At 40.3% G+C, this 26,440-nt stretch overlaps 1 protein-coding gene across 9 annotated transcripts in view; it reads left to right on the forward strand.

The window, feature by feature from the left end:
- The first annotated feature begins 156 nt into the window (after positions 1–156).
- The window catches only part of LOC120559580 (potassium voltage-gated channel subfamily KQT member 2-like), a 39,223-nt gene continuing 12,939 nt past the window's right edge, over positions 157–26,440 (forward strand). For 5 of the 9 annotated variants that reach the window (XR_005639323.1, XM_039801407.1, XM_039801409.1 and 2 more), the window contains exons 1-10: positions 157–628; positions 15,897–15,987; positions 16,076–16,202; positions 16,609–16,784; positions 19,295–19,420; positions 19,590–19,700; positions 22,114–22,209; positions 22,315–22,409; positions 23,054–23,113; positions 24,264–24,293. Coding sequence is in view for 8 of the 9 variants with exons in the window: in XM_039801407.1 (XP_039657341.1) it covers positions 330–628; positions 15,897–15,987; positions 16,076–16,202; positions 16,609–16,784; positions 19,295–19,420; positions 19,590–19,700; positions 22,114–22,209; positions 22,315–22,409; positions 23,054–23,113; positions 24,264–24,293 (1,211 nt within the window). In the remaining variant the exon portion in view is untranslated. Of the gene's footprint in view, positions 629–15,896; positions 15,988–16,075; positions 16,203–16,608; positions 16,785–19,294; positions 19,421–19,589; positions 19,701–22,113; positions 22,210–22,314; positions 22,410–23,053; positions 23,114–24,263; positions 24,294–26,268; positions 26,323–26,440 lie in introns of all 9 variants that reach the window. The other 4 variants (XM_039801404.1, XM_039801405.1, XM_039801406.1 and 1 more) reach the window with 1 other exon arrangement.

Below are 26,440 nucleotides of genomic sequence, written 5' to 3' on the forward strand. Positions count from 1 at the left end.
CATGTTCAGTTAAACTTTGCAGTGTTAAGTCATTGCTGGGCCATTAAATGATTGCAGGTCGTCTCTAAAGTGCTGATGGCCAACGCGATTAGACTGTAGTGAAAATCATGTGCATTTCCCTCCTTGTTGTGTCTGTAAATGGCCGGAAGGGGCTAATGTAAAAGCATACACTGTGCAGTTTCGCATGATTATTGCAATTGGTTTTCTAGGGGGACCGACCCCGACTGCATTCACCACCACCACCACCAGCACACACCCCTCAGCACCGGTGATGCATCCCCGCGGCAAAGGCACGGACAACTCCTCGTTAGAGTCGTCTCGACTTTAGAATGGTGCAGAAATCTCTCAACGGCGGGGTTTACCCAACTCAAGCCGGAGAGAAAAAGCACAAAGTCGGCTTTGTTGGATTGGACCCCGGCGCTCCTGAATCCAACAGGGATGGAGCGCTGCTCATTGCGGGTTCGGAAAGCACCAAGCGGAACAGCATCCTCTGCAGACCGAGGTCCAGCATCTCCGCCGGGAGACCCAGACCGTCGAAGAAAAATGCCAGCTATCGGAAACTACAGAATTTTCTCTATAACGCGCTGGAAAGACCGCGGGGATGGGCGTTCATCTACCACGCTTATGTGTAAGTGATGTTCGGGCTTCAACCAAGCATGTTGATTGTGTCATCATGGCCTTTTACTAGAAGGATGCACCGCTGTTACTGTGTCATCATTTCGGAGGAGATGTTATGGAGTTTTGCGGGTTTTGTGTCTCGTTTTGCATGTATGATGTTCAGATAGCGCATTGAAGGGTTAACCGTTATGCTGCCAAGCTGCTATGGCCCGATTATAGGAGGGGTATCGCTTCACCTGCATAACTCCTGCTTTAACTCTCAATGCTGCCTTTTGCAACTCATGCTTGTGTCATATTGACTGATGGAATTATGCTGATTCAGGACATGCCTACAGTCAATGTACGGCATGGGCTCATATCTTACACAATATTGTTTGTCATTGATTGGAGTTCTCATGTGTTGCGGCAGGCAGCAGTCGGTTTCAGCACCGCGGTCCGTGGACAGCTCCGCGCCGCGTCAGTACTTTGACTAATTAACGTTGCAGTCCAGCTCTGCACAGTGATGTGGACTGTACATACAGTATCTCTGTGCAGGCAGATACAACAGTCTGTGAGCTTCTTGTAGTCAGAACCAGTGTAGTTGGAACATGATGCCTCGCCTTTGTGTGTGAGGTCTGGGTTGAAGACAAACATTGTCAGACTCCAGTAATGGCATCATAAATTAAATAGGTTGGTGATCTGTGACTCTCTGGATAGCGGTCAGCATTAAGGCAAGCAACAACCAATGACAACAACATTGTGAGGATACATATTCCGTAATTCTTACACTTAAAAGGGGTACTGCATCAATCTGATGCACTTCCATTAAGTTGGTTGGGCTAAGAGACTGACAATAGAGAATGGTCAGAATCGGTGCAGCAGAGGACGAGATATCCACACTTGGATTCTACAATTCCCATAATTCAACCTATAGCAACCCTCCCTGCCTCATAATCACCTGCATCGTTTAAACTCCATGTCGGACATGCAGACTTTCTGTTAAAAATGTGTTGTCATCTATAATTTTTATTTTCTCAGAGTTGATAAAACTCCAGAGTCCCAGAAGACATTATTTAACTGTTTGCAGGAGCCGAGTAGTATTCCTAATTACTAGTAAACTGACCTTTATGTGTAAAATCAATGGACTTTTCTTTTACCACATGTAACTTGCAGTAGTTTTGTGCACGCTATTAAGGTGTATGATATTTAGCCTACACATGTCAGCTCTATTCTCCAAATGAAATGGTGGCTGTTGTTAGTAGTTTGCCCTCCAGCCATGCCTGTATATTTCCTATTCACTGATAATGTATGCTTGGTAGTGAGGAGTTAAACGCCACAGCATTAAGAAATTCACTGTGCACCGCATATCGACTCCCCAGAGACGGCTGGTTGCCCAGAAAGTATGCGTTTAATGTGAAAACACACACACACACACACACACACACACACACACACACACACACACACACACACACACACACACACACACACACACACACACACACACACACACACACACACAGGCCCTCTGGGTACTTTGAAATATTAACTGAATACTATAACAGCTAGCTAAAAAGCCTTCTTTACCATTTGTGTGGCTTTGCTTTGGTCTTCATGGACTAATGTCGCTCTTTGGAGGTGGTGCTAACTTCATGGCTGAATCTAGTACAGGCAGCAGTGATGTTTTGTGTATGATAATACTGCATTTAGATGCAAATAAACTAAGCAACCTATTAAGAGCAGGGTCAGTAGCATTTGTGCTGCCTTAAATCTGAATCCTGTGGATCGCATGTTGTAAGTTGGTGTACAACTCTACCCTTATATAAAGAAATCTGATTGGAGAAAGGGGACACACCTACAGTTAGAGCAAATTCATACAAAGTTTATACTATGCCATCAAGCCTGCAAAGGAACATCTGCGTAGAGTAACCATGACTCTGCTTCTTTTCCATTTGTCTGTTCTATATATTATTCATAGCCACCACACTTCATTTAATCTCCCAACTCTTTTTACTTCCAGCCAGCTGATTTATAAAACGATCATGTGCTGACTTTGAAATCTTTCCCCTCCTCTTTCATTCTTCTACTTATCTCTGCTCCAAAAGACAGCGTTTGGCAAACAAAATGACATCGCTGCCTTGAGGTGACGAAGAGCATTGCAAAATGTGCTTGTGCTCAGAGAAGAGCTGTTTCTTTTTGAGGGGTGTCCTCCTGAAATGTTAGGCAGGCGTTTTGCTCCTCAGTCCTGTTTGTAATGCATGTGTGAAAGATCGATATGTGTGACCAGAGACCAGTGTGCTCTCTGTCTTGCTAAACATTTTGGATTCTTATAAGTGAAAGGGAAAACTGTGAAATACCTTTTTACACCAAAGGCTTCTTTGAACAGCCTGCTGTCAAAACAGTTATAGTGTGTCTCTTTGTTCAAACATATTCTGTAAGGAGGGACAATTTGGCAGTTTGCAAAAAAAGGCTTTTACTTTGTCAGGTTCTTGTCTCTAGCTACAGGTCGGCACCCTATACAAATCTATGCAAGCAAAGGTAGGTTCCTGCACTGTTACAGAGATCAGGGCTCTGATATCTTCACTGATTTGGCTTCAATAGGAGCATCATTACTGCGTGTCCTCTTGCAGGATGCACCAGCTGTGTGAGAAAATTGAAAGCCCTCTGCAGCTGTTAGATGACAAAGTGTGTCAGTTCTGCACCAAAGTGGAACAAAGGACTAATACTGAAAAGTTGGCAAAGAGAGGAGGGCAAACAAAGAGTTTAGAAAGTGATCGATCAGTGAAAACAAAATGAATGTTCTGTTAAACTTTCTTATAGTGATTCAGAGAGACAGATTGAGGACATGTTCCAGTTATTTGCTATTCTGCTGAGCTGACCAGCTAAAGACAAACTGGTGAAGAAATAAGGCGAGGGCAGTAGCAGACAGTTGCTCTCTGCCAAGCCGCTGAGATGTGATAGAGTGATCTGTTTTGGGAAAAAGGGTGTCTTATGGGAGGTGGAAGTAGAAGAGTAACATTTGAATTGAGTTCTGTAGTTAGGTTATTGCTAGGAACATATTGTGTTCCCACTGCTATATTGATGAAAAGCCCTAGAAAGCTCTTAGCATATTTTTATATTTTGTCTCTCATGATTTTTTTGATTATGAAGCAGGTCGAGGTGCTATATAAATACTATAAAAGTATCAAAACTATATATAGTTATAAAGTGCCACTACAGTTCCGTTACAGTCATTGCCTGTCTGCAATGACAGTGCAGAGACACATTATTATGAATTCCACTTGCTTTCTTGGCTTTCTTTCTCTGTGTAGCATTCAAGCACTAGGGTTGTTCAGACCGAAAGACGATGACCTCGACCTACACTGTACAAGTTTGCCTGTAAAAGGTGATAATACGTCAGATGTGTGTTTACAGCCTGTTTCTGCTGCCCCAAGTGGCCAACAAGATCAGTTATTGCTGGTATAAAAATGATCAATCAAATCTAAATTTACTTCTGAAGTGTTGCCTAGCATGTAGCATGGCTAAAACACTATTTGGCCAGCCTCTGATGTAGCATAAAAATATACAGTGCCTTGCGAAAGTATTCGGCCCCCTTGAACTTTTCGACCTTTTGCCACATTTCAGGCCTCAAACCTAAAGATATAAAACTGTAATTTTTTGTGAAGAATCAACAACAAGTGGGACACAATCATGAAGTGGAACGACATTTATTGGATATTTCAAACCTTTTAAACAAATAAAAAACTGAAATATTGGGGGTGCAAAATTATTCAGCCCCCTTAAGTTAATACTTTGTAGCGCCACCTTTTGCTGCGATTACAGCTGTAAGTCGCTTGGGGTATGTCTCTATCAGTTTTGCACATCGTGAGACTGACATTTTTGCCCATTCCTCCTTGCAAAACAGCTCGAGCTCAGTGAGGTTGGATGGAGAGCGTTTGTGAACAGCAGTTTTCAGTTCTTTCCACAGATTCTCGATTGGATTCAGGTCTGGACTTTGACTTGGCCATTCTAACACCTGGATATGTTTATTTGTGAACCATTCCATTGTAGATTTTGCTTTATGTTTTGGATCATTGTCTTGTTGGAAGACAAATCTCCATCCCAGTCTCAGGTCTTTTGCAGACTCCATCAGGTTTTCTTCCAGAATGGTCCTGTATTTGGCTTCATCCATCTTCCCATCAATTTTAACCATCTTCCCTGTCCCTGCTGAAGAAAAGCAGGCCCAAACCATGATGCTGCCACCACCATGTTTGACAGTGGGGATGGTGTGTTCAGGGTGATGAGCTGTGTTGCTTTTACGCCAAACACAACGTTTTGCATTGTTGCCAAAAAGTTCGATTTTGGTTTCATCTGACCACAGCACCTTCTTCCACATGTTTGGTGTGTCTCCCAGGTGGCTTTTGGCAAACTTTAAACGACACGTTTTATGGATATCTTTAAGAAATGGCTTTCTTTTTGCCACTCTTCCATAAAGGCCAGATTTGTGCAGTATACGACTGATTGTTGTCCTATGGACAGAGTCTACCACCTCAGCTGTAGGTCTCTGCAGTTCATCCAGAGTGATCACGGGCCTCTTGGCTGCATCTCTGATCAGTCTTCTCATTGTATGAGCTGAAAGTTTAGAGGGACGGCCAGGTCTTCGTAAATTTGTAGTGGTCTGATACTCCTTCCATTTCAATATTATCGCTTGCACAGTGCTCCTTGGGATGTTTAAAGCTTGGGAAATCTTTTTGTATCCAAATCCGGCTTTAAACTTCTCCACAACAGTATCTCGGACCTGCCTGGTGTGTTCCTTGTTCTTCATGATGCTCTCGGCGCTTTACACGGACCTCTGAGACTATCACAGAGCAGGTGCATTTATACGGAGACTTGATTACACACAGCTGGATTCTATTTATCATCATTAGTCATTTAGGTCAACATTGGATCATTCAGAGATCCTCACTGAACTTCTGGAGAGAGTTTGCTGCACTGAAAGTAAAGGGGCTGAATAATTTTGCACACCCACTTTTTCAGTTTTTTATTTGTTAAAAAAGATTGAAATAGCCAATGAATTTCGTTCCACTTCATAATTGGGACCCACTTGTTGTTGATTCTTCACAAAAAATTACAGTTTTATATCTTTATGTTTGAGGCCTGAAATGTGGCAAAAGGTCGAAACGTTCAAGGGGGCCGAATACTTTCGCAAGGCACTGTATATATCATTTTTTTTTACTCATTTCAATTTTGCTTTGTTTTTGTTTCGAATTGAATTGTATTTCTGTAATTTTACTACTGCTACATTTGTCTACTTGGTATATTTTACATCCATTGGGATCCATACTGGAAAAGGGATCCATCGTCTGCTTTATCTCTTTTTTCACCCATGAAAGGGTACTTTGTCTACTTTTTCTTTATCTGAATCTTGACTTGACACAGTTCACATGACTGTTATATCTTGAGGGTCATATTCAATATCACCCCAAATAAAAATGTCTTCTAATTACACTGAGCAGATAGCTGATAGCAGATACACTAGCAGGGTCACTAATGCATGCATTTACACAAGACGAAAGAGTCATCACCACCCTCAAACATCCCCTGAGGAGCCCACACAGTGGACACCGCAGTGCTAGCACATGGCACTATTTGCTTAGTAAAACTCCCTCCTTCCTTGTGATTTGCTCTCCTCTGGTTCGTCGCAGTCTAAATTTAGTGTGATAAGTATGTCTGGGTAGGCAATGTTGTGCTGATCGGGGCAAATCAATATTTCTTTATCTGCAGCTCAGGAGGAAAGGCAGGTTTTTCTGCTCCCAACAGCAGCCCCCTCAACTTGAGTGATCAATAGTCACGTTCCTACTGATGTCGTCTGGACCGCTCTGGAAACAAGTAGATGTGTGTGTGTTTCTGCCCGTGGCTGTTTGTCATCCTGCAAGAGTGAATGTGATGAGCTCTGTGTGTGTGTGTGTGTGTGTGTGTGTGTGTGTGTGTGTGTGTGTGTGTGTGTGTGCGCGCGCATGTGGTATCAGAATGTTACATTATCAGTAGTTGAAACATCCATCTATCTACAACTGATCCTTCTATTAATATGTCAATAGAATGAAAACTATTTAGTAACAGTAATGTAATAACAAATCTAGAAACTTAAAGGTCCCATGACATGGTGCTCTTTGGATGCTTTTATATAGCCCTTAGTGGTCCCCTAATACTGAATCTGAAGTCTCTTTCCCGAAATTCAGCCTTGGTGCAGAATTACAGACACTAGAGCCAGTCCCACAATGAGCTTTCCTTAGTATGTGCCATTTCTGTGTCTGTAGCTATTGAGGAGGAGAGAGGGGGGGCAAGGTGGAGGGTGGGGGTGTGTCCTTGATCAACTGCCACTTTGCTCGTTTGAAAGCCATGATGTCTCTCTCTCATGGGTGGGCAGAATTCTCTGGGCGGGCAAAGCAGAGAAAGGGGAGGTAACCTTCCTCCTTATGACCTCATAAGGAGCAAGATTCCAGAACGGCTCATCTGAGCTTTCATTTTCTCAAAGGCAGAGCAGGATACCCAGGGCTCGGTTTACACCTATCACCATTTCTAGCCACTGGGGGACCATAGGCAGGCTGGGGGAACTCATATTAATGTTAAAAAACCTCATAAAGTGCCATTTTCATGCCATGGGACCTTTAACAGTGTTAGTTTATTTGGGTCCCTGGCTTTAAGATGTTGATTAAAATGTTGCACAATTAATGAAAGGAATAGTTCAACATTTTGGATATACAGTTGAAACCAGATATTTACATACACTTAAAAAAAACAACAAAAACATTTATTTCTTTACTGTCATACATTAAATCAGAGTAAACTTTTTCTGTTCAATACATATTAACATATTTTTTGCATTTGTTAAATGTCAGAATCTAGCGAGGGAGAATTTTTATGTATTTTTTTTATCACTTTCATCAAAGTCAGAAGTATACATACACTTCCTTAGTATTTGGTAGAATTGCCCCGAAACTGTTTCACTTGGGCCAAACGTTTTGGGTATCCTTCCACAAGCTTTCTACAATAGTTTGCTGGAATTTTGGCCCACTGCTCTTGACAGAACTGTGGATGCATATAAAGGCACACCTCAAACACAGAGCCTCTTTCTTTGACATCATGGGAAAATCAAGAGAAATCAACCAAGACATCAGGAAAAGAATTGTGGACCTCCACAAGTGTGGCTCATCCTTAGGTGCAATTTCCAGATGCCTGAAGGTCCCACGTTCATCTGTTCATACAATAATACGCAAGTATAAAAAACATGGGAATGTACAACAATCATACCGCTCAGGAAGGAGACGGATTCTGAGTCCCAGAGAGGAACGTTTTTTGGTGCGAAATGTGCGAATCAATCCCAGGAAAACAGCAAAAGACCTTGTGAAGATGCTAGCTGAAACTGGTAAGACAGTGTCATTATCCACAGTAAACGAGTCCTGTACCACCATGAGCTAAAAGGTTACTCTTGGAGAAGAAAGCCATTACTTCAAAACCAAAATAAAAAAGCCAGACTACAGTTTGCAACTGCACATGGGGACAAAAATCCTAATTTCTGGAGACATGTCCTGTGGTCTGACGAAACAAAAATTTAACTGTTCGGCCATAATGATAAACGGTGTATTTGGAGGAAAAAGGGCGAAGCTTTGAAGCCTCAGAACACCATCCAAACTGAAGTATGGGGGTGGTAGTATAATGTTGTGGGGCTGCTTTGCTGCAGAAGTGACTAGTGCACTTCACAAAATAGATTGCATCATGAGAAAAGAAAATATTGTGGATATATTGAAGCAACATCTGAAGACAGCAGCCAGGAAGTTAAAGCTTGGGCGCAAATAGGTCTTCCAAATGGACAATGACCCCAAGCATACCTCCAAATTAGTTACAAAGTGGCTTAAGGACAACAAAGTCAAGGTATTGGAGTGGCCATCACAAAGCCCTGATCTCAATCCCATAGAACATTTGTGGGCGGCACTGAAAAGGCGAGTGCGGGCAAGAAGGCCTACAAACCTGACCCAGTTACACCAGTTCTGTCAAGAGGAGTGGGCCAAAATTCCAGCAAACTATTGTAGAAAGCTTGTGGAAGGATACCCAAAACGTTTGGCCCAAGTGAAACAGTTTCGGGGCAATTTTACCAAATACTAAGGAAGTGTATGTATACTTCTGACTTTGATGAAAGTGATAAAGAAAATACATAAAAATTCTCCCTTGCTCGATTCTGACATTTAACAAATGCAAAAAATATGTTAATATGTATTGATCTAAAATAGTAAAAGTTTACTCTGATTTAATGTATGACAGTAAAGAAATAAATGTTTTTGTGGTTTTTTTTAAGTGTATGTAAATATCTGGTTTCAACTGTATATCCCCCCCTTTGCTTTCTTGCAGAGAGTTAGAGGAGAAGATTGATATCACTCCCATATCTGTTCAGTACTGTAAGTAGGGTGAATTTTTCCCAAAAGGTTGAACTATTTCTTTAATTTAAAATTGGCACATTAGCACACATTGCACAGTTTGTATCAGACATGTTGCAGTCATAAAGTAAATTACATCTTGACATGCTCTTGTCTTGAAATCTCATTGTACTGTCCTGACCAGACCTCATGCATATTTGACCGTGTCTCACCCAGACTTTCTCAGAACCACAAACTTTGTTTTGTGTATCCACAGCCAGTATGATGGAGAGGTATAAATGGGTCTGTTGCAGCTTGACTTTGCTGATGGTAAAGGGAAGCATAGCTTCAGGAGCTAATTGTTTGACTGCTTCAGGAGGCAGGTTCTGCCCCCTCTCCTTTATCAGCAAGTGTCTTCCTCACTAATAAGTACTGATGAGCTTGGCGAGGTTGGGTCAGGACATTTGCATAAACTGATGTCCAATTAGACTTGCAGTGAGCCAGCTTCTTTGTACACAACATTTCATTTCAGTAGTAAGGGACTACATGGACCTTATTACTGGAAGAAAATCTGTGTAAACATGTACAGTAGAACATCTTTTGAATGAAACTGACTACAAGTGATCTCAACACCTTCTTACGGTATCAGCATGATTAATGTAGACTTGTAAATTCTAACCAAGAAGTCCTCATTATGGATGTGTTTTCAGTAGCCTATACATAAAAAAATGTTGGTCTTCAAAACGGTGAAAAGACAAGTCAATGTGACAAGTCAAAGTGCTGTAAGTGACAAGATGTGAAGACTCCTTGGCTGACTGACCTACATAAGCCTCATGGCTACGGTGAAAAAGACAGGAACACCAGACATCTCAGGGTCGTCACAATGAAATGTTTTTTCTGCAATTGGGAAAAGCAGGTGCCTAAAGAGGAAGCATTTGATTCCCTTTGAGCTCAAAATCTGTTCGAAGCTTATTTCAGTGGATCTGTAAATAAAATTTAACACAGTGACAAAGTTTGCACACGTCATTTGCACCTTTGCTTTTGCAGAAGGAGGCGATGAAGGTGATCATTATGGCATTAAATGCATGCTAAAAAGGGAGAAAAGAATTTGTGTTTTTACCATTCCTGGTATATGATAAATGACAACCTTTCAGGGTCGGCCCTCGGCTCTAGACTTTTGTGGGCCCTAAGCACTGTAAATATTATTTTTTCAAGCACACATAATGTAAGAATAAGCATGTAGACTAAACCTATTAGCAGCAACACTATCTTTAAATAGACTACGGTAAATACAGTATTTGTCTATTACCCCCTAACCCCATGACTGGTCCTTCTTAGGGCTTTTTGCTTAACCTGGTTAGTTTGATGCATATTTTAGTGTTATGTTCTTATGGGAAAGAGCTGATTCATTCTTACATGTGTAAGATGTCTAGATGTAGAAAGGATATGATGTTTGGAAAGCCACAGGCAAGTAGTTTAGTCTTATTTTAATCAAATGTATTCTCTCTCTCTTTCTTTGGTTGATTATTATTACAGTGACCTTTCATATACTCGGGTTTAAAGTACATTTGTGCTATTACTTTTGATTTTTCACGAGGAACCTCTAAATATATTCATTTATAGTGACAGTAAATTCCTGCAGTGAAACATCCACCAGGCAGGCACGTAAGGACATAACATATGGCTCTTCCCATGTGAAAAGAATTATACCACTTTCTTAAACCGACCTCCAAATGTAATTTATTTAACTTTAATCAAGGGCTGCAGTGCTGGCAAACTGTTAAAGAATAGCTTGTGAAGATACTTCTCTCAGTTTGTGTTGACTTTTGTTCTTGTAAATCGCCTGTCTCTGAGCTTATTGTTTTATCACAATTTGTTGGCAAAATGGCAAGAAATGTTGTCAGTTTTTGGTTAGTTGTGTGTGTGTGTGTGTGTATGTGTGTGTCTATAGGCTTAGTCTGCCTTTAAACAAACCAAAAAACAATTCCAGTGCTGGTTCCATGGTATCAGAATTTTGGATTTAGGTTGACAACACTCTAGCCCAATGGATTTTGGGGGTTGCGGCACCTGGGGGGGGGGGCGATCATATTTCATGCGGGGCAGTAGCCCCCCCGTGCCCCCCTTCTAGCCCACCCCTCAACCTATCAGAAAAAGTAGAGTGACCTGGAATAGAAGAAAGCTAAACCTTGCTATAAATAATACAGTGTTATTAGTTTAAACTGACAAAATCTATACTGACTGCAATTCCAATGTACCAGAGATACCATTCAACCATTTTGCATACATTTAATAATCCAAACTATACAGAAAGCTGCAGAATGTAATAGAAGCTTTCTCAGTGCAAGAAGAGCTCACTTTTACCAAGCAAGTATTGACTGCTGTAGCCATCAATGATGTATGAGATGCCAAAAACACACATATGCTGTAGATGTAAGAGAGAATGACCTCAACCTAACACATAAAATGAACACACCTTGTGCAGCTGAATGTGTTAACAGCTCATTTGGCTTTTTGTTGTTCATGTCTCTGATGAAGAATAATAAAGAATATAGTAAATAATGAGATCCATGGACTTTACCATTGCCACATAGCATTGATCTCTGCCGCTTCATTCTGATTGGCTGACAGCCAGCAGCCTTTGCCAAGAGTTTGATACACCAAACAGAAACTGCAGCTGCAGGAAAAGGAAAGTCAGGTGAGCTGCAGTTCTGGTATAAAAAAGGGAACCCATGGAGGATTGATGAGTGTCCTTGATGAGGATGGATGATGGCTAGATGAAGCATGATGGAAAGTTAAAGCTTGGATAAACTTGTGTGTCAGGGTAGATCATGTGAAAAATCACATGCGTAGCCAGATTCACTCTAAATTTACTCAAGGAGCGATGAATTTGTGTTAAAAGCTTCCTCGACAGGAAGGTTCAGAGGCAGTCAATGGGCCCCCAGTAAACTATATCAGGATTAAGACTGGAAAGAAATGTATCTTGTTGCATTTGTATTTTCAGAGTTAAGTGTTGGCTTCTTGCTTCTGAACTGATGAACGGATCATTGTCGGAGCAAAACATTTCTACTGACCATATCAAGCTGAATTAATTTAAGCTGTAACTAAATCACAGCCTAGATTGTTACCTTTCCATTTGGCTCTTGCTTAAACTGATATGGAATGATTTGATGAAAAGTGGTGTGCTAAATGTAATCCTTGCTTTGATTATGTGACATGTTACAAGATTCAGTCCAGGGCAGTTGTGTTGAAAGATGGTGCAGAGAATAATTGTTCTTGGACTGTAGAATTCCAGGTTCCAGTGTGTGTGTGTGTGTGTGGGGGGGGGGGGGGGGGGGTTTTTGGGGGCCCTCTGTGACATTTTGCCATGACGGCCCTCCTCTACACTTTTAAAGCTGTACAAATCAATACTTCTTATATTAATAATGGATGAAATGACTAGGTGTAATGGAACAGCGTCACTGGTGGTGACGAACCCACAGAGACTTATGACCCAATTCTTCCCTCTTTCCCTCAGCTCTACAGAGTGTTGAGGGCCTGGAACCTCTGCTCTCATCAACTTTATTTTACGCTGTAGCAGGCAACTGTATGCTACCTGTCTCTGGAGTTGATGGAGACCAAAACAGAGCTAATAGGAGAGTGAATATTGGACTTCGTTCATCAAGTGGAAAGAAAAACGACTCCAGATAAAGTTGCTTTGTGTCTGCTGGATGTGTAAATAGGTATTCCTAACATGTTCCTCATAACACTCACCCTATAGTTTCTCCATCTTTATAAAGGATGATTGCCCAGTTTTCCTGTCACTATGTCATGTGTCCTGCTCAGTGTAACATCTCAGATGTAAGTTTTCCTTGAAGCTGGGGCAGGCACTTTATTTTTTGGCATCAGTGGGAAAACATTCCATAATTATATTTCAGCATATTGTAATTCAAGTGGTCTGAGAGAAAACTAAACGTTTGCGTTTCCTCCTTGGCTCTGTTTTACCCGTGACGGTAGACTTTGGCCAATCATAGGCCATTTCAAAGAGAGAGAGAGAGAGTGTTTCTATTGGCTGTTCTACAAATGCAGCTGTGTGAGCACATTCGGTGAAAGTTCTTAAAACTGCAGGTTAGGGCTGCAGCTAATTAAGGGCTAAACTATTAGATAAGAGATACTTTATTGTTATCCGTCTATACTGTACATATAGGAACAAAATTGTATTCTAGTTTATTGTCCAGGAAGCGGCCATTTGCTTTTACAAGGAAAACAGGACGGTTGTTCTCGTAGAATTGCCGCTATATAACTGCATATATAACGAGTACCGGTGTATATATATAATGGTATTAATAGTTTTTTTTGCTGTCTGCCTACTCCAGCTTTATTCAAACCTGGTTTATCTCATTCATCAGGTCACTCTCCCTTATCTCATACTTTATATTGGTAAATGACTTCACTTTAGTGAAGTCTGAGCTCTAATGTGTTATACCTGATCTTGTGTGCTCAGATCATTCCACAGTATCTCTACTATGATTAATGTTGCGTCTTTTAAAATCCTGCATTGTCCCAGTATTGGGTTTCACCAGGCACTCTCCATTAGTTCTGCTTTGGATTCCTTTTCTTCAGAAAGTCCCTTAGGTCGAGCCCTGCCATGCCTCTTCCTTTTCAAATCACATGTTATCTTCCATCCAATAAAGTGCTCACCTGATGGTCTCTGCCAGTCTTGGCTGCAGAATAGATTTTCTTCCGAAACACATCAGTCTACTTAAAACCATCTACCATTGTGTAAACCATCTACCATTGCTTTACTATTATTATCTGAAAGAACCATTGTTTTATAGCTCTTTCAACAAATTTCTACCTGTTATTGAAGATGTTTGTTCGGTTTTGTCCCAGTCTTAACAAAGACTAGTTTATTAACCTCTGAGATTAACTCCTATACTATATTGAAAAGAGTTGTGACAAACATCACTAATGACTTTAACAGAAGACAGATATTGTTGTTTAGACTGTACGGTAAGGAGGAGGTAATACATTTTTGTAACTCCAGTGAAGACAGCTGACTGACAGCCAGTAAATACACTTACTCTGTCTGATAAGATGCAACTCCCATGTTCTACACTCCCAGGTGATTGGATTTATTGTACTCTTGTGCAAACATATGTGCAAATGGTCACTTAAAGTTTCATATGCGGAATTTTAACTTACCAAAATGTATTAAAGGTGCACTATGAGTTCCTGCATGGTTTCAGTGCGATTTCATTTTTGTCTGAAATTGTAGGCATCTCTCCTTGATCCACTAGCTGTTTGCCCCCTGAAAACACTGTGAAAAAGCTCGGTCTTAAACAGGGTCGTCAACGTCAAACAAACACTAGGGGCACAGGCTGTGCACCAAAATACAACAAACCATGTTCCAGCCAATCACCCCCCCCCCCCCACCCATTAAGTACCATCTTGTCGGTGATTGGAAAGATGGTTGGGGGAGGAGGTGGGTGTTAGTGCGCATGATTGGCTGGAACGTGGTTTGTTGTATTTTGGTGCACAGCCTGTGCCCCTAGTGTTTGCTTGACGTTTAAGACCAGGCTTTTTCACAGTGTATTCAGGGGGCAGGCAGCTAGCGGATCAAGGAGACATGGCTACGATTTGAGACAAAAATGAAATTGCACTGAAACCATGCAGGAACTCATAGTGCACCTTTAAATTAATTTCAAGAAAAATCTGTGTTCAAATGAACTTTTAACTAATGTTATCTGCTTGCTTGCCTTCAATTCTTCTTTCAGGTTTTCTTTATTACTGTATTTACTCACTAAATAAAATAAAACATAAATACTGTATACTTTATTAATCCCTCTTGGGGAAATGTATTTGTTTGACTCTGTTTTGTTATTTTATTATACATCCACATGCACATGCATTGGAGAGATTTCAGAGCAAGGGGGCTGCCCATGGACAGACAGGTGCCCCGAGCAATTGGGGGTTCGGTGCCTTGCTCAAGGGCACCTTGGTCGGTTATGGTCTGTATGGACTTAAACTAGCGCCCCTCCGCCCCTACTTATTTACTTATCCTAACTGAGCTGCAGCTGTTTATGCAGTTTGGCTTGTTTTGTTCCACTAATGAAGGCACCACCCAGGCTCTGCAGCTCTAATGATTCATTCAGTCTCCAACTGTACCCACTTAGGTTTCAGAAATTGATTAGCAGATGGCAGTCGGTCTTTGTGGTATATTATCACAACCATCACCACAGCTGAATATTAAATCTAATGTGGAAATACCATAAATTGTTGGTTCTTCTGTAATGGTATCTGCAATATAGTATTGATATACAGTATATAATTAGAAATTGCACCAATGATAACTGTTGACAGAGGTCTGTGGTTTATCCAGGTGAACTGGTACATTGTTTCTGAAAGACATAATGCTGTTCAGTTATTCAAATGTAATTTTTCAGTGCTTTGAATGCATGTTCATCTCCACTGTATTGGAGTGACAGCACATGTTTCAGAGGTGAATCTGAAAACCTCGCACATATAATTAAATTATGCATATCTACACACTTCTAAGGTTTTCTTTTGGGTGAATTGACCCTTTAAGATACAGCTATTCAAATAAGTTATTTTTCTTCTATATTTTGAACTGTTCCATTCTTGGAATCTTAAGACATAGGTATGTATTTTGTTGTGTTTTCTGGACAGCTTGACACACACTGAATGCACAACATTTAGAATTTGTGGCTTAACTGACAAGCATGGCAGTGAGCAGTAAACACAGCGCCTCAGAAACCTTTCACTAACATCACAGATGCTATATCCATATGTTTCTCCAGTCAGTTTCAACTGAACACATTGAACTTCCTGTATCTAAAACAGGATTTGACAAATGGAACTGTGACCTCAGAATAAAAAAGCAATTACTGTTTGTACTCCTATCTCTTCCAGCTTCCTCTTGGTCTTCTCCTGTCTCATACTTTCAGTCTTTGCCACCATCAAAGAGTTCAAAAATAGCTCAGAAAGTGCCTTGTACATCCTGGTAAGTATCATTTCATTTGCTGTAAACCTATTTCTCCATATACATTCATGTCACAAGGTTAACTTCACCAGTTTGGTTTGTTCCACAGGAAATTGTGACCATCGTGGTGTTTGGAGTGGAGTACATTATAAGGATATGGGCTGCCGGCTGCTGCTGTCGATACAGAGGATGGAGAGGGAGGCTAAAATTTGCCAGAAAGCCTTTCTGTGTCATAGGTGAGATAACAGGGTCACTGGCTGTCATTTCTCTCACCTTGCTCTCTCGGAGGAACAAAACAGACAATTTAGTACTGTGTTTTTCCATCTCTTCCTTTTTCAAATGCTGGAGGGTCTCAGCGAGTATAAGATAACTTTGTTATGCTTTCTCTTTTTTTTCATCATATCCGTTGCCTCGAGGTTATGCAAAAGTAAAAGAAAAGTACTAAAGTAAAGAAAATTTGACACTTCAAATACTATTTGACTAAGTACTTGGAACAACTTTTGAATTACAACAAAATCGATCATCGTTGCACACAGTAAAGTGCTGTAAATTCAGTCTGATTTGATTAAGGATGCTATCTCTTGCTTCCTCTGCTTCCCAGAGTGTGTTGAGTTCTTTGATTGTGTTTTGCTCTTTCTCCAGACATCATGGTGCTGATAGCCTCAGTATCCGTACTGGCAGCTGGATCTCAGGGCAATGTTTTTGCCACCTCGGCCATCAGGAGTCTGAGATTCCTGCAGATCCTACGCATGCTGCGTATGGACCGACGGGGAGGAACCTGGAAGCTGCTCGGATCTGTAGTTTATGCCCACAGCAAGGTTACATCATTTTGTTATTTTTCTGTAGAGGTTCACAAGGAGTTGAAGTACCTTTCTCAATTTTGTGATCAGAGAGTTTCTGTAATTAGCCAGCCATATGTGGTGTTTAAAACCATATCTGATGTGCACTGCTGTAAAATTATTACACTGAAATATCCAATGAAGTCACAGCCTTTTCAACTAAAAGATTTAAATGAAATTAGTTACCATGCTTTAAATAATAATGGTGGTGGTATAAAAAAGACCTGATATGATAAATGATGTATCTACATCCTTTACTATAAGTACTATCCTTTACTGCCTTCTCTTTGATTAATGTCCACTTCCAACATCTTTTTAGGAGTAAATAAAAACAGGTTTAATTATTATTATTTTTACCTCGAAAACAAGTGAAAATACTTTTTTCTACCTTGAGTTATATCTGTAATCTTCCTCGTAAGCTGCATATAGCCTTAACAATCTCTATAAATAAGCTAAGGCAGCTCAAGAGGCAAAACCCCAGGGCAATAACAGGACTTTGAAAAGTGAGGGGGGAGATGTCCCAGCCATCCCCAGTGGAAATAATGTCATGGACTGCTGCCTTCTTTGTGACTTGTTCATCAAGCTGCCAATACATCATGTCACAACCTTTATCATTTCACAGCATTCTCTTTCCTTTAGTCTATATCCATGATGTTCTACTTCCGGGATTGCTCCGTTGCCTTGGGATATTCCAGATTTCACTCTTTTAAAGTGATGGTTCGGAGTAATTCACCCTAGGGTCCTTTGCACCATGACCTCGAGCCAAACACCCCCCCAGAAGCTTTTTTCACCTGGGTCTTACATTGGAAGAGTTAGCTAGAGTAGCGTTATCAGCTGAATAGCTTAGCGCAGGGGCTAACGGACCCACGTTTGTATCTCGTAAATGACCCCACTAATAATGCCCGAAATGATACCAAACGTCTACAAGTAGTACAAATAGGTTATGCTCTCATAAAACGATGGATTGGAAAGTTTGTAAGTACACCAGAAGTTTAAAAATATTTATTAATTTAACTTTTTTTTTTAAGTAAGTGCTGTAGTATAACTAGCAGGAGACAAGTAATAATAGAGGTAAGTTTGGAGACATTACCTTATTTAATCATTGAATTAATAAATATTTTTGTTGTAACTCTTTTGTAGTAATTTGTAGACGGCCCTAAGCACTCGTCTAACTGCAGGTAGCAGCAGCAGCAGCAACAGAGAGCTGAAGAGAGCAGGCAAGTGTTCATAAACTTCTGGTGTACTAACAAACTTTCCAATCCATCGTTTTATGAGAGCATAACCTATTTGTACTACTTGTAGACGTTTGGTATCATTTCGGGCATTATTAGTGGGGTAACTTACAAGATACAAACGTGGGTCCATTAGCCCCTGCGCTAAGCTATTCAGCTGATAATGCTACTCTAGCTAACTCTCCCAATGTTCGACCCAGGTGAAAAAAGCTTCTGGGGTGGGTGTTTGGCTCGTGGTCATGGTGCAAAGGACCCTAGGGTGAATTACTCCGAACCATCACTTTAAGCTGGATGTCCGTTACCTTCCGTTTTGTTTGGGTTGGAATTTTCAACTCCGATGGATTTTTGAGGACTATGGTTAACTGCTCCTCAGATCTCTGCGGGGTAAATCCAAACAGCTAGCTAGACTATCTGTCCAATCTGAGTTTTCTTTTGCACGACTAAAACTTTTGAACATAGACGTTCCACCATAACAAGTTCCTTCCCGAGGCTATTTTCAGAGGCACCGTGGCTTTTCCCGGTGCTTAGCGCTGCCCAAGATGATTGTGATTGGTTTAAAGAACTGCCAATAAAGCAGAGCACGCAGCGCAGTGGAGGAGGGTCAGGCAAAGCGAGACTATCTTTCCCTGGAATCATAGCATCACCCATACAATACAGTATGTCACTATATTTTGCTAGCCTTTGGCCACATGAACAACTGAGTACTTAGTCAACAAGATGATCAGGTACAAATAGAGGGTACCAGGTTTAAGGCCTCTGCACAAGTTTACATCTAGTATTCTAGTCTAACGGTAGACATCTTCACATGGGGGTTTAAACCATTGCAGTTGAAATTACAAGTGCTTTATTTTCCAATGTGCTACTTCAGGGACACACTGTTTCCAGTCGTGTCTCTTCCAAGTAATTCTGTCACGGTGAGGAAAATTCTTTCTTTGTTTTATTTTAATGAGCTTTGAAATACAATTATTAGATGGCACTAATAAGCTGTGGAAAATGAGCGACTGTGTGTGTTTGTGTAAGATGTGGTGAGAGGGAGAAAGGGCGGGTGTGTGGCGTCTGTCGAGGGAAATAAAGGCGTCTATGAAGTACTTGGTTTGCCACAGAGGGCATGTGACTCACACAATCACGTCCAATATTATTACAGAAGGGCCATTTTTACCAATTTACAGGGGTTACGTCACCACTTTGCAAGGCATCCTAGATGACACTTTATTACTTTAGATTCCCTGATGCTCATTGTACTGGTTTTCCCTGTAGGAGCTCATCACAGCGTGGTACATAGGTTTCCTGTGTCTCATCCTGGCTTCATTCCTGGTCTACTCTGTGGAAAAGGAGTCAAATGAGGAGTTTGAGACCTATGCTGACGCTCTTTGGTGGGGACTGGTAAGACTTAACCAAGAGACCTGAGACCTAGAATAGCATCCTGTGATGTTATGATACTCATTTTCCTTCCCCCATTTCAGTTTCCTTGTATTTTCTATTTTAAAAAATCTACAAACCTGTACCACACCACTTAAATCAAGTATATGACTTAAATTGATGTTTTCATCAGATCACTCTCACGACCATTGGATATGGTGATAAAGTTCCCAAGACGTGGAATGGACGCTTGCTGGCAGCCACATTCAGCATGATCGGGGTGGCCTTCTTTGCTCTTCCTGCTGTAAGTACGAGGGCTCGTCAGCGGTACTTTGACCTAGTGTCGTTGACGAAAGACTAAGCTTAAAGTGCTGATTTGTAAGAGCCTTGTTTGTGTTCATTTGGTCTATCATTGTGTTCAAGCACTCATTGATTGTTACTTATTGAATGTTACTGCTCTCCACGTCCCTAAAAAAGAGTGTGTCCAGTTTTGTCACGTATTCTTGGATTTTTTTTATTGTTAAAGCTTGAATTTCTATAGATGTCGCTGTGTCTGTTATCTGTTAACTTATAAATACTCAGTTTTCTTTATGTTTATTCCAAACAATCAGAACATTAATTACGTCACGTTTTACTGTGAAAGACCCCACAGACTGGGAAAATTTGGACCAGCAGATGTGAAAACTTGTTGGCTTATATAGTTGTCATTGGTCTATGCTTGAGAGTAAACATAGCAGATTATTTCCTCAAAGCTGCACTAATTATTATTCTTATGTGGAGAATTTACATTCATCAGATCACCCAAAACATGACTCTGAATACTAATGCTAATGCAAATGCTAATGCTAAAAGCTCAGGCAACTGTTGGTTAGCAAAACATCTATAAGGTAATGTCTCAGTGTTGTTTTCACAACTGGCTTTGCTGCAACCAAATGGCCAAAATAAATAAATAAATGCTGCTTTAAAATGTAAAAGGTAGGCCTATATATAATTTGTAACAAATGAAGCAGTGAAGAATGAAAATGAATTATTACATGTAGCCTAATATGTGGTGTTTATATAATAGGCAACTGCTCAGTAAAGAGCAGTAATAGACCTTTTTTCACAGCCGACATTTTGAGTTGTCCTGGCAGGGAAAGCACAGGTGGAACCAATAACACTAACAATCATGGCTCGGTTACCTTTAAAGCTTAACTCTCACCAAAATGCAACCTAGGGTCTTTTTGTGAATGTACCCGAGTCAAACTTTCATTTAAAAGCATATTTAGGACGGAAGCGCCACTTTTAAGATTTGACGTATTTTAGTTTTTCGGTCAAATGGCCTTTTGAACGGGAGTGATAGGGGCACTTTTATGCTAGCCTCAAAATAGCTATTTTTAAAACACTAAGAAGGCTCGACACAACATGAAACTATGCTCCAAGTATCACCAGGGGCTCTACACCTTAACAAAAGCATTGACAACATTGTTTGTGTACCCAGAGTTTACTAAAAAGAAAGGTTTTGAACAACTCACCGTAGCTCTTGTTGTTTCCGGCCGCTACCACCTCTGCAGTCAAAACGAGTCGATATCTGAATGCGAATGAACGGACTCCATAGGAGGAAATGTCATTCTTATATGAGGCTCCTTTTTCAACTACAAGGTCAACATTGTTTTTCACTAACGACAAAACAACAAATTATCCGTGCATTTATATGGAACTAAGCTTTAGGAGCTTTCAGTCTTTACTCTCCTCCCTGTTACGTTGCATTTGGAAATCGACTGTTTTTGTCTGATAAAATGGCTGCGGCTGGAAACAACAAGAGCTACGGTGAGTTGTTCAAAACCTTTCTTTTTAGTAAACTCTGAGTACACAAACAATGTTGTTAATGCTTTCGTTAAGGTGTAGAGCCCCTGGTGATACTTCGAGCAAAGTTTCATGTTGTGTCGAGCCTTCTTAGTGTTTTAAAAATAGCTATTTTGAGGCTAGCATAAAAGTGTCCCTAGCACTCCCATTCAAGATGCCATTTGACCGAAGAAACAAAAATATGGTAAATCTTAAAAGTGGCGCTTCCGTCCTAAATATGCTTTTAAACGAAAGTTTGACTCGGGTACATTCACAAAAAGACCCTAGGTTGCATTTTGGCGAGAGTTACGCTTCAACAGTGTCAGTGAACCAGCACACACACCCAAAAAAAGGCCCTGCTGAACCTGGAGCACCTAAAAACAATGCAGTCATGTTGGTAATTACTCATGTGCTCCCTTTGTTAAGAAATGTCTACTGTAAAATATGTTGTATAATGATGTGCAGTACTTTATATGATAGGTGCGCCTCAGCCACGTAAATACTTTTACGATTTTTTTATGATTTTGTCAATCAGAAAAAAAGCACTCTTAATGAGTAAGCTTTAAGAAAGCAGCTAAGACCTGATCAGTCTAGCGCACATAAAACTGGATTGCTGTGTCAGCACTCAGGAAACAGTCATTACTTTTGCTACACTGACTTCTGATGTGTGTGGAGGAAATCAGCATTTTTCTCTCAGATTTCTACCACCTCAGGGCTTTTGCAGATATCTGAGATATTATGTATTTACTAGATATTTTTGTTGGATCTGCTTACTGGTCTCTGTTTTACAAGGTGTTGTAGGAGTTGTTGCAATTCCAACTCCTGGCCAGTAGAGGTCATGAAAGGTAACTGATCACTTTATGGGCTCTCTGTGTCACACTGACTCTGTATAGGGCATCCTGGGTTCTGGCTTTGCTCTCAAAGTCCAAGAACAACACAGGCAGAAACATTTTGAGAAGAGACGTAACCCTGCAGCAGGCCTTATCCAGGTATAACATAACAACACCATGTACAGATTTATCAAACAGAGATAACGTCTGTTTTGTGCTCCTGACAAAAAGTACAAAAAATAAATAATTTTTATTTCCATCTAGGGTGCTTGGAGGTTTTATGCTACCAACCTTTCCCGTACAGATCTGCTGTACACTTGGGATTTTTATGAGCAGACTGTAGCTATCCCAATGTACCGGTAAGTGATACAACTGTCTGAATAATGCCGTACATTGATCAGCATTTCCAATACATACAACTGTTTTTCCATATCACATTCTGCCATCTCTCTTAAAACTGGGACGCTAAGTGAAAAACTGAACCTACAGAGTCATCTTATTGTATTCCAAACTCCCTTGTTGAATCAGATACTACTGATCTGTTGTGCAGAATCACACCCTGGTGTGACTTTTCACTTTCTGCTTTAATAAGTGTAATTTTACAGTGGAGGGGAGCTGGTGACTTGGCAGTGACACCAAAACCTCTTTTGAAATGCTGTTCAAAAGACAACCACTGCCAGTGTCTACTTTGTTAAATTAACCACTTATTTTGCTGTCCAACTGTATGAATCAGCAAATAAGCTGTGCTTATTTCACGGTGCAGAGTTCTGCCCTTTATGTGTCTAGAAGTAGAAGATCGCTGCTTGTCTGTTCTATTTGTAAATGACCTCATGTTCGGTTTCATTCCAGTAGGAATTTGGGGTGAAAAGGTGATGACCATCAGAATAAATAACTGTCAAAGTAAATGGAATTAGCTTTAAAGTGCCTGGCGGCAAGCTTTAATCACTTTCAACACTGAGTTGTTGAAGGTGACTTGACAGAAATGCCCTTTGTCTTTTGCCAGACTTATTCCACCTCTGAATCAGCTGGACCTGCTGAGGAATCTGAAGGGCAAGTCATTCAGGTATATAAACATGACAGTGAGAGTGACAAAGCTGATGAGGATCTTATGATCATGAGGATGTCGAGATGCTGATAGTGTGGATAAAAGTGATGATGATGATAATGAGTATAAACGATGAGCAATATTCTTGGAATTCAAAAGACAGATTTGAAAAAAAAAAAAGTACAATCCACGTTAAAGCTACACTCATCTAATGATTATATTAACAAGGCATCCATCAAAACACAAATGAACAAAGTGGAGCATGTAGCAAGCTAAAGACCCAATTGAATTTCGAGTTTTGGTGAGGCCAAAACAATTAAAAGAGAATGAATATTGGACATTAATGTTTAATGATGCCAGAAATATGACTCCACATGAATGCTATTGCTAAATATGTCAAACATTTCACCCTGCTGTAGCTTTAAAGCAGTTATAATCAATATGTTTATAATAACAATGGATGGAATAGATTTGTGTAATGTGAAAGAGGTCACTCACAGTGACAAACCCACAGATATTTATCACTTGACACAGTTCCTCTCACCTCTACGGAGCTTCATAGCGTTTTTCATTGTTTGGGTTTTCAGGCCTGTAACTTTATTGCTTAGGTTCACTCTCATAACACAGTTTTGACATTTTATTTTTAGCAAAAAGTTAGATAAACCCACTGTACACTACCTGGTCAGCACCAATCGTCAGACAGGCACAGCTAACTAGCTGGTGAACATAGTGGAGTGTTTGGGTTTCATATATTGCTCAGTATCTGCTGCATGTGCAAATAGGCAACTGTTTGCTAACAAGTTCGCCATAAAAGGTGAACATATTTCAATTTTTTCTCAACTTTATGTTTATTGGGCAAAGTTAAACAAATGTACATGTGGTCTGTGTAGATTTAAAACGTGGACATATTTCAGTGTTGTGTTCACAGCTTGTTTCCGCTGCCCCCAAGTGGCCAAAAGAAAATCACATCATATGTAATATTTTTTGTCTCGTCTTATATATGATTTGAATTTGCAGCAGCACAGCTTTTACCATCCAGCAGATTGACTTAATATTTCTCGGGACAATTTACAGTGCTAATCCAGCTCAACCCTAACAATATGGAGCAATGTTGATAATGACATTTAGTGTAACAACGTGTAACAGTTGGTGTCTTCTGTCCTCACAGGAAGGAGTCTCAAACAGAAACCTCTCCCAGGTCTGTGATCTGATAGGTTTTTATCCTTCTTCACCTCCCTTTGGCTTCTCTTCAGATCTGCTCTTAGTTGCTGCTGAGGCACTCTTCTTGGGGGAGTGTGTGTACAGTTGCCTACTCTGTGTGTGTGTGTGTGTGTGTGTGTGTGTGTGTGTGTGTGTGTGTGTGTGTGTGTGTGTGTGTGTGTGTGTGTGTGTGTGTGTGTGTGTGTGTGTGTGTGTGTGTGTGTGTGTGTGTGTGTGTGTGTGTGTGTGTGTGTGTGTGTGTGTGTGTGTGTGTGTGTGTGTGTGTGTGTGTTGGGGTAAGTCCAGAGACTGATGTGGCTGTGTGTTTAAGCACCTCCTTCAAGAATGGTCATGCTGCATTTGCTCACATGGTGCTCAAAGATCAGCTCCCTTTGGCCTCCCTCCCACTTTCTTAAATATTCACCAATAAGCTGGTCTTTGATACTCTGGCTTTCAGCATCACCTCTGGAAAAAGTGATTTTAAACACTTTAAGAGACTTGCTTGATTTGGATCACATTGTTTTTGACAAAAGAAACAAGTGTAATTATTGACAATGTAGTAACACTTTATCATGACTTAGTCCTTTATAAACCATTTGCATATTTTGTGTTTAACCCTTGTGCATCCCTTTAACAAAGTCCATAGAGGACAAAGCTGCCCACGTAAATAATAAAATGATACATTTATATTAATTTCCACTTTCACTGATTTAAATCTATTAACCAACACCAGTCCTGATCCTCACTACCAAACATCCATTCATTTTTAGAATTTTAACCCTTTGAATGCCAATTTGTTTACATAATGCCATTGTTGTTATTATGAAGAAAAACCTAACATTTCATTATTTTCTGTATGCTAAATGCTAGATGGAATTTAGATTTAGATTTTTTTCACAGTCTAGCATATATCAATCATTAGCCAGAACATGGATTTTGATGCATTGCATCAAACACTGCAGTGCTCCATAATACAACAGCAATAACTGTGGAAACCAGGAAAATAGCATGTATTGCAAACATAAGAAACTCGATCATATGGAAAAACTACAATTTTGAAGCCAGGGCTCTATATTGAAAGCCTGATATAATAAAATGTATGATTGTATGCTGTAATGGCTATTGGAGCTAAACAATTGTGGTTTTCATGGGTTTCGATGGGGACATTTCTGTCCTTAACATTCTGGGGTCAAGCAGGATTAGAAAATTTTAAATTTGTCATGTATTTAGACTAATAGCTTCACAAGTTTTTAATCATGCAAGCATGGCAAAAATATTGACAGAAGCCTTATAATTTCCAATGTGTCCACTGACAAATAATATGTGATTTTTAAAATTACGTGAATTATATAAAATCTAAAACTTTTCACATTACTCAGTCACAGCAGGTAACATTCAACAGGGACAGTGCAAACCCAACCCCCCATATTTGCATCTCTATTCACATGCCGATTAGTTTCGGTATTGTGGGAGGACCTAAATCACACTGGACATTGCCCATGGTAAACCAGCTAACATGCCATGCAGGTTCAAGCACAATTCATTTGGAAGATGGTCTGAGTGTCTGTATTTTGGCTACAAAGTTTATTAGACTTATTAGCAGCTGACGTTGAACTTACAAAATCTGAAAAAATTAAAAACTTACATCCTTGCCAAAATGTATGCCATATGCATCAACGAAGCCAAAATGATTGAAAAATGTAAACGCCCTAAATGTCCCTAGTGATGCATTGAGGTTATTTATAGTATAAAAATCAGCCCTAAAACATCATTATAAAGATACTGGCATGCGTATAAATTCATTCCACGTGTGTTCATTTATGATATGATATGAAACTGGTTGCAAATGAATTATAAATGATAGTTACAATAACGTGTTACTGGCATCACAGTATGGCACACACTGCTGTTTTTGTGACTGTATCCACTGCTACTTTATCTTTTTGTGTCTCCTCTACTGCCCACCACTCCAGTAATGAAAATGCACACAAAGACAGACTTTGCGGGTGCTGTCCGAGAGCTATTAGGTATAGTTGCTGTACAGTTAGGTCTACTAACAACTGCACTGCAAGTCTGTGTGTCTCCTTCCATTCCCACCTCTGCTCCTCCCTCTCTTTAAGTAAAGGTAGAGGAATCACAGAATAA

Source organism: Perca fluviatilis, chromosome 5 (assembly GCF_010015445.1).
Source record: "Perca fluviatilis chromosome 5, GENO_Pfluv_1.0, whole genome shotgun sequence".
Taxonomy (NCBI): Eukaryota; Metazoa; Chordata; class Actinopteri; order Perciformes; family Percidae; genus Perca; species Perca fluviatilis.